The 8,764-nt window shown below is 38.1% G+C and overlaps 1 protein-coding gene across 1 annotated transcript; it reads right to left on the minus strand.

Annotated features, from left to right (window-relative positions):
* Positions 1–3,251: 3,251 nt before the first annotated feature.
* On the minus strand, positions 3,252–7,928 carry LOC103202990 (schlafen family member 12-like). The gene is made up of 3 exons (XM_007947935.2): positions 6,848–7,928; positions 5,751–5,873; positions 3,252–3,898 (listed from the first exon to the last, which is right to left on the minus strand). Exons 1-3 carry the CDS (start codon positions 7,905–7,907, stop codon positions 3,252–3,254), a joined length of 1,830 nt encoding a protein of 609 aa, XP_007946126.1. The 5' UTR covers positions 7,908–7,928.
* Positions 7,929–8,764: the final 836 nt, after the last annotated feature.

Consider the following 8,764-nt stretch of genomic DNA (forward strand, 5'->3'; position numbering starts at 1 on the left):
TCCAGTGGGTCAGGAGCAGGAGGCAGAGCTGGACCCCAAGGTTGAGGGGCTTTCTTTTACCCAGCCCCTAGAGCTTGGCACTTTGAACTTGGACTTAAAGCCTCCAAATTTTAAGAATAAACTCCTGTTTGTTAAGGCCATCCCATTTGTGGTATATTCTTGTCAGAGCAGCTACCACAACAGTAGCACACCCAGATGAGGAATATTCTGCCCCCAAAATCCAAAATAATTTATTCATTTTTATCCATTATCAACTTGTTCCATGAGAATGAGAATTTTCTTGGATAACTATTAAAATCAACCCCACAGCCCAGAGTGAACAAAATTCATGGTAAGGCACAAATACTGAATTAAATAATATACACACACACACACATATATATATACACATACATACATACATACACACAAATATACACATACCAACAGCAAGAGTGTTTCCTAAAAAATACAAAATGATGGCACTCCCAAGAATATGGTCCTTAGTCACCCTTCAGGCCTGGAACTGAACTCATTCCTGTGACTCAACTTTCAGCCAAGTAATAGGCCTATGAGGTGAATAGTAACACCGAGAAGGTATGGACTTCTCAGAACAATCAAACATAAGAGAACATTTGCCCAGGGGTAAAGCTCAGAAGGCAGGAATGGATAGGAAAGAAGTTCAAAGGGAAATGGTAACCACAAGGAAGAAGTGGGAAGAGTGCTGTTGCATTGTATGGATTGTAATCAATGTCATGAAACAAAATATGTATAAGCTGTTGAACGGAAAACCAATTTACTCTGTAAGTTTTCACCCAAATCACAATTAAAAGTTAATTAAAGAAAAATATACAAAATGATTGATGATGTTGTTGTTAGGGTTCTGTGGAGTCAGTTCTGACTCATAGCGACCCCATGCACAACAGAACAAAAACACTGCCTGGTCCTGCGCCACCCTCACAAGCCTTGCTATATCTGAGCCCATTGTTGCAGCCACTGTGTCAATCAATCTCCTTGAGAGTCTTCCTCTTTACCAAGCATGATGTTCTTCTCCAGGGACTAGTCCCTCCTGATTGTCCAAAGTATATGAAATGACATCTTGCCATCTTCTCTTGTAAGGAGCATTCTGGCTGTACTTCTCCCAAGACACGTGTGTTTGTTCTTCTGGTGTTCTATACCGAATATATGGCAGTATATTCAATATTCTTTGCCAACACCGTAATTCCAATGCATCAATTCTTTGGTCTCCTTATTCATTGTTCAGCTTTCACATGTACATGAGGTAATTAAAAATACCATGGCTTGGGTTAGGTGCACCTTAGTCCTTAAACTGACTTTGCTTTTTAATACTTTAAAGACGTCTTTTGCAGCAGATGTGCCCAAGGTAGTATTTCATTTAATTTATTGACTGCTGCTTCTATGGGTGTTGACTGTGGATCTAAGTAAAATGAACTACTTGACAACTTCAACATTTTCTCCATTAATCACAATATCGTTTATTGGTCCAGTTGTGAGGATTTTTTGTTTTCTTTATGTTGAGGTATAATCCACAATGAAGACAGTGTCCTCTGACCTTCATCAGTAAGTGCCTCAAGTCTTTGCTTTCAGCAAGCAAGGTTGTGTCATCTGCATATCACAGGTTTCGTGGCTACCTGTGGAACTATTAAATGAAACTGTGCTACAGAAAATAAATTTCATCATTAAAAGCAGGTTTACAAAATTTAAAGACATAATTTTTTTGTCATAAAAATACGCTACAAAAAAAACAAATATGCTCTCTATAAAAAAGTAAGAATACAAAAATGCAGACTATGAAAATCCTCTGTAACACTATAACTCCTCTTAGTATACTAGAATAAATCCTGCCACTTATTTTAAGAACATACACATACATAATTTTAATAAAACTTAATAATGATTTCAACATCTTTTAACAATTATATTTTAACGTTTTAAATTTTGATAGTAATAACAGAATTTCTGCCTTGAAATATATTTGCACCCAACTTCCTGATTTGTTAGTTTTACTTTGTCAAAAGCTACATTCTGTCCTATAGCTATAATTCTTCCTTAATTTAACATTTCAAAGGATACCAACTTTATCATGGCTTTTCCTGCTCTTGATTTCTCTATTTTGATTCATCTAGCTGTTGGCTGGAGGAGCTCTGGTAGCATAGTGGCTAAAGCACTTGACTGCTAATCAGAAGGCTGGCGGTTCAAACCCACCAGCCACTCCTCGGAAGGAAGGTTGGGCAATCTACTTCTGTAGTGATACTGCCTCGGAAACCCAAGGAGGGGTCGCTATGAGTAGGGGTCGACTCGACAGCACATAACAACAACAGCTGTTGGCTGGATTTCACTGTTGTTTTTCAAGAAGGTATTAAAGAGCGATGTTCCTTAAGCTCTTTAATTTTAGAACGTCTGCCTGTTGCCTCTATATTAAAATGGTATCTTGGCTTGGTAAAATATGTTTGGGTAAAACTCACTTTTCCTCAGAATTCTGTATGTATTGCTCCACTGTCCTCTAGCATTGAACACAGCAGTGGAGAAGGCTGAGACTTTGCTGAGGAACCTGGGTTCTGGTCTCTGTTCTGATATTCTACTGAACATACTAGACACAGACTCAGAACACCCAGCCAAGAGTGTGTCACTTCTTTCAGCTCCATCTCATCTCCCCTAACTCATCTCAAAGGGCTGGGAAATGTCAAACGTTCTTCTTGATGAGAACAGTTATCGTCTGAAAAAGTTCTACTTACACTTTGGCTACTTCTCTTTAAAACTATGCCAGAGAGAATGTTCAGGACTTCTTTATTCAGAACTGTTTCTAGGAAAATCATCAATCTGTTTGGTCCTTTGAGGACACTAGCTGAGCAATTAAGAAATCCACAGCCTCCCCAACAGTCTAATGAAAAAGTAGTTTTTATTTCAAGTGAATGAATTTTGCCTTCTTCTTTAAACATACTGCAAAATTTCTGAGTTCATCAAAGATAATCTTTTCTAAGTTTTAAAGGTTTTCTGGGTACATCCTGGAAGATTTTTATTGTGGATGCAGTTAAGAATAAAAGTACCACAATTTTTCCTAATTTAGAAATGGAAGAAAATTTATCCACAAACTATATACGAAGTCAGTAATAGATAATTTTACTAAAAACCTTTATGTAACACCTATAAAGGTTACTTGGGAAGAAGTTAACATAGACTAAACATAATTTTCCACTATCAGGTCAAGTTGCTTACCTTGCAGAGTTCTTTAAAGGCGTATTTTCACAGAATTAGAGAATATCCAATGAAAAGCATCGCTGCCTGGTCTCCCTTCCATGATTCAAGTGAGCCTTGGACAAATGTTCATCATCCTTGTATTTCTTTTGAGGCAATCCATACTGATTACCTAAGAGCAAGCTGAAAATCTCATCAGCCAACTCTTTACGCAAAGATCCGAGTCTCATCAAGACTATTACAAGGGCCTTCCGCAAGCTTTCCATTGTTTGAGTAGTTTGAAGATTGTATGACGAAGGGTAAAGTATTTGTAAGGCTGAGTCATCAGGGGGTTTTGCACTGTTTCCAGGACTCAAGCAGACCTTTCTCATGACACACACTTTTCCTGTGTAACCACCGATTTTCACCAGCTTCTGCTTTAAAGTTAGGGCAGTCTGGGTAGAATAGCCTTGTATCTTCTCATCCAGTTTCCTGAGAAAGGTGTATAGGACTGGGGGACTGTTCTGGGCAATCAGAAGAGCATCACAGATGACGTTCTGGTTCTCTTCCAAGCCCAGATCCAAAGACCAGCTCCTAGAAAAGATCAATGTACCTTCACCGACAAAGCCCATTTCTTTACTTATCAACTGTGCAAGTCCTTCATGTCGTGAAAACAGCTCCTTGTACAGGGTTTCTGGAGTATATGTCATCCTTTTTGATGGTACTAAACATGGAAATAATTATAAAAAATGTAAAAACACTAGGGAACTTCCAATTCCAGCCATAACCACCCTCCCACCCAAAAAAAATTGTAAAAATTATACTAATAAAACAATTATTTAAGGAATTAGCAGTCAATGAAAGCAGAACGTAATGGGCTACAATCTTTGACAGAAAAGGAGTACGAGATTTAACTCTTTATTCACCTGTTTTTTTCCTACGGATATTTTCCATTATCATGACATGAGTGAATAGAGCCCAAATAGAAATGAGCAGTTTTACTGAGCTATGGAAAAAGAGATTAGAGTTCACAGCTACCAAAGCATCTGGGATTTGAGGAGCAGATATTGGAGAGGAAAAGCCAACATATGCATACAAATTCCCCTCAATTCATCGGCTAATGAATTGCCAAGAAACCTAGAAAAAAATAGCAATTTGGAGCCAGAAACATTGAATATAAGTTTCATCAGCCTCATGGTACTGGGGATAAAAAGACTAGAACTCAAGCCCCAGTAAAGTGGCTTTAGTAAACACCTCAGATTTTAAGTTGAGACTCCAAAAGAGGCAAGACCTAAAAGAAAGGGAAAAATTCAAAGAAATTATCTCTACAGAAGCATAAAACAAAACTTCAACGGAATCGTCATCCACTGGAATTTTATCTTCTTGGAAGAAGAAAGCGTAACCCTCTTTGGAGGAATGCAACATCTTCCAAAGCTTCTACAGTCTGTCACTCATGACACAATATAAAAGAGACATGATAAAAATTAGGACAAATTACTGAAAAAAAAAAAGAAAAAAAAAAAAGATAAGAGAAACAGACTAGCAAATGATTGAGATACTGAGAATTATCGAGAGAGACAAAAATAACTATAATATGTTCAGAAAAAGGAAAACATTCATAGTAACGGTAAATTTAACTTTATTTAAAACCACTGATGATGAGAATATGATTTAAGGAAAAAATACTAGCCACAAACTTGGAGAAGGTATCTGTGATCTGTATCTATGACCAACAGAAGATCTGATTTCAGGATCTTAAAGTTACTCTTACAGATCAATTAAAAAAAAAAGGCCAAATACAAAAAAAAAACATCAAAAGACAGGATAGGCACTTCACAGAAGATGAAATGAAAATGGTCAATAATTATATGAAGAGATGCTCAACCAAATCAGCAATCAGCGAAACGCTCACCATAAAAAGATACTACTTAGTAGCTTTTTGATTGGAGGGAGGAGGAGGGTGACAACTGGAGAGGATGTGGCATTTCTAACATACTACTGATGGGAGTAAAATGACCCATCTACTTTGGAGAGCAATTTGGCCTCATCTTATTACTTGAATATCCATATACCTCCTGGCCCACCTTAGTGTGCACCCGAGAGAAACTCCTGCACATATGTACCAGTAGACCGAACAAGAAAATTCAAGGTAGCACTGTTCATACAGCAGAAAACAGGAAATAACTCAATTATCCATCAACAATGTTTTAAAAAGATAAATGAATCACAGACACTAAGTAGTGATGACATTTCTTCAGTAACTAAATCTAGACTTCTTGAAGCTGGGTCTCAATCTAGACTTTCCAGTGACATGATATACTTTCTTACTTATTGAAACTAAAATATGCTGGATTTCTCTCACTTTCAAGTAAAGGGGTTCCTATAGTTCCTTTTATACCAAAGAAAGCTGACAGCAACCTTAGAATTATACTTTGACAGATTCAATGACTAAAAACACCAAAATATTTGCATAAACCCAAGAGAATGTGATTTGATGACAGATTTCAAGATAGAGCTGATCTGAAGAGGAGGCGGCCTGACCACACACCAACAAATCCGAAGCCAGATCAAACTACCTGGAGACTGACAGCTCAGCTGCTGACTTCTCAAATTCTTATGCTTAAGAACAGGCCATCTGCGGGGACTGGATGATGACGTAGGTCCTTGAAGGCACATCTCTTCATAACACCTAAAAGAATCTTAAAAAGAACAATCACACACTTAATTTACCATAAGGGAGGCCCCTCAGCAAACTAATATGGAGTATATAAACATTCTGCTTAGAACTGACCTCATTTTCCAAATAGAAACATTATTAGATATTGTGGTTAGATTCCTAGGTCAGAGACAAATCTAGCCCTTCATGCTGCTGAAGCACGACACATGAAAATTAACAGGAAAAATCCATTAATAGTAATTAAAAATACTATAATTAGTTGATTTAGAAAGCAATTAAAGTTAGAAGATGAGATGGCTAGTGAAGGAGAGCTGTTTAGTTTAGTAGATTCTGAGGAAGAAGTTTGCATCTTCAGAGACTTGAGAAGTTGCTAGTGCTGGTCTTATCTGAGGCTTTCCTTTTCCAAAATCAGGTAAAATACCAGCATTATTTTTCTCTTAGGAGTTCAATTTAGGGTTAAATTTTGGCTCACGAATGGAAGAAACAGGAGAGGGAGATGGAAGAAGTTTTCTTCAGGGAAATAAATGATAAAAGATACCAAAAGGTGAAGGAGGAACTAAATAAATAAAAGAGGCAAGTATTCCTGAAAGAAATAAATTCCTCTAATTGGACAGTTACCAAAATTGAGCTCAGGGGGTAAAAAAGAAAGAAAGAAAAGGACTGAGGACAAGGCTTCCTTGAAAATGAGTAAAGAGGTGGCAAGGAAGACAGATGGGAGTAGACATGAAGCGTGTTAGATTAGCAGTCGAGCGCAAGATGTTTGCTCACCTAGGAACCTCTGTACCAGGTAACACTGCTGGAAAAAAGGTATGTACTTGTATGGAATGCCTACCTTCTAAGTGGATAAAAGAAAAAAAGAGATAGTGACTATTTGTATCCACCAGAGATTAATAAATTAAGTATTGAAATTTGAGGTCTATTTATTTTGCCCCAAATCCTGAAGGAAAAAAACCCTTCCTCCCCAATGTCTATGTATTGCTAACCCCTGTTACTGACTTGGGTCAGCATCCACCATGAACTGGATCCATTCCTTCGTGGTCAACTGCTCCACCTGGTTGTCTTTCACATGCCAGGAATCGGGCTTTTTGGCAAAAACTACACAGCAGAACGGTTCTACTTTGAGTGCACAAACATATCCACAGAGACTTCCATCATCGTATACTTCAAGGAATTTGCATGAGTAATTTATCTCCCTCTCCTCCACACAGAAGTGATGGGTTGGCAAATTCCTAATGGACTTCTCTATATCTTTTTCTAACTTACTGAGATTACTCGTCTCTGTTTTAAAGCCAATTATTTCTTGGTTATCATCATTTAAACCAATAAATAAATATCCCCCTTCAGTATTTGCAAATGCAGAAACATACTGAGGGAGACTCTCTTTAATGCGTTGTAACAACTTTTCCGTTGAGAAGTATTTAATTTCAACATGTGTGGATTCAGTAAAGGTGAGCTTTTCTTTGTACACAAGTTGCTGCCTGTTAAAAAAGTCAGCAGCCAAGGTTTCCACGTTACTTTCTTCTTGTACATCAATACGAGCCCTTGCTGGACACAACTGTGGTCTCAAACACAGTCTCCCTCCTGATTGTTTCCTCTCTTTGAGAAACTCCAGTGCACCAACAGCATTCATGACATTTGCAGATGTTATGTCTCTCTGGTACAAATTGGAGTTCACGGTGGCAATCTGCAGACCAGAGGATTCTGAGCTCCATGACTTCACAAAAATAAAAAAACAGTGTCCTTGCTGCATGAAGTCTAGGTATTTATGAACAAAAGATGGCAAAATAATCTTAAAAGAATTTTCCAAATCTAATCCTATTCCATCTTTTTGGTAACCATAGTTTTCATTCTCAATGTCAGCCTTGATCACTCCCCCACCAGAATTCAGCAAAGCACACACAGCTCGTGAGACATTTTCGTTCTGCTTTTTTCTTAGTTGACAATCTTTCATTCTTTTTCTGTTCTTCTCCCCAAGAGTGATTCTTCCCACATATAGAACCAACTCTGCATAGTTAGTTTCCAAATCAATACTGATGTTCATTTTCCCAGCAGCCATCCAATTTCCAAACAAAAATCTTTCTCTGGAAAGGGATCACAATAGAAGGTCCTGGATAGAGTGGGAGAAAAATGTGGAACAAAACTCAAAATCATAAAAAAAGACCAGGCTTACTGTCTGATAGAGACCAGGAGAATCTGTGAGACAATGACCCTTAGACACACTTCAGGCCTGGAAATGAACTCACCCCCATGGCTCAACTTTCAGCCAAGGAACAGACAGGTCTACAAAGTGAACAATAACACCAGGGAGGTATGCACCCCTTAGAACAATCAACCATACAAGACCAAAAGGGCAGAATTTGCCCACTGATAAAGCCAGAAGGTAGGAAGGGATAGAAAAAAAGGACAAACAGAAATGGGAATCACAGAGAGGAAGTGGGGGGAGCACCGTTACACTGTGGGGACTGCAATCCAGGCCATTAAACAAAATGTGTATGGATTGTTGAATAGAAAAGTAATTTGCTATAAAAAACTTTCACCCAAATCACAATAAAGTGGTTTTTTAAAAAAAAAAAAAAAAGAAAAGAAAAGAAATCTCTCTGTGAAACAGACAGAGCCATCAGAATAGGAGCTGTGTAGGAGAGATTTGACTGCTAACCAGAAGGCTGGTGGTTCAAACCCACCAGCCACTCCTTGGAAGGAAGGCTGGACAGTCTATTTCCGTAGTGATACTGCCTTGGAAACTCAAGGAGGGGTCGCTATGAGTCGGATCCGACTCAACGGCAGTGACTTAGAGGTAATCCCAGCAAAGGCTGTCATTCTGTGTACTCCACTGGATGCAATGCTCAAGTCTAAAGTAAGCTTTTTGAACAGTTCTTGAGCTAAGATTACAGTAATTTCTGTTGTTGTTGTCAT

The sequence above is a fragment of the Orycteropus afer genome, unplaced genomic scaffold, assembly GCF_000298275.1.
Source record: "Orycteropus afer afer isolate SDZICR_OR568_19922 unplaced genomic scaffold, OryAfe1.0 scaffold00196, whole genome shotgun sequence".
NCBI classification, from domain to species: Eukaryota; Metazoa; Chordata; class Mammalia; order Tubulidentata; family Orycteropodidae; genus Orycteropus; species Orycteropus afer.

Bases quoted from the DNA above. Each gene is read 5' to 3' on its own strand.
- LOC103202990 (XM_007947935.2), bottom strand. From the start codon at position 7,907: ATGGCTGCTGGGAAAATGAACATCAGTATTGATTTGGAAACTAACTAT. The intron at 5,874-6,847 runs GTCAGTAACAGG...GTTCTTTTTAAG, and splicing joins CATGGTGGATGCTGACCCAA to ATTCTTTTAGGTGTTATGAA. The intron at 3,899-5,750 runs GTAGTTTGATCT...TTCCATGTTTAG, and splicing joins GCTGAGCTGTCAGTCTCCAG to TACCATCAAAAAGGATGACA.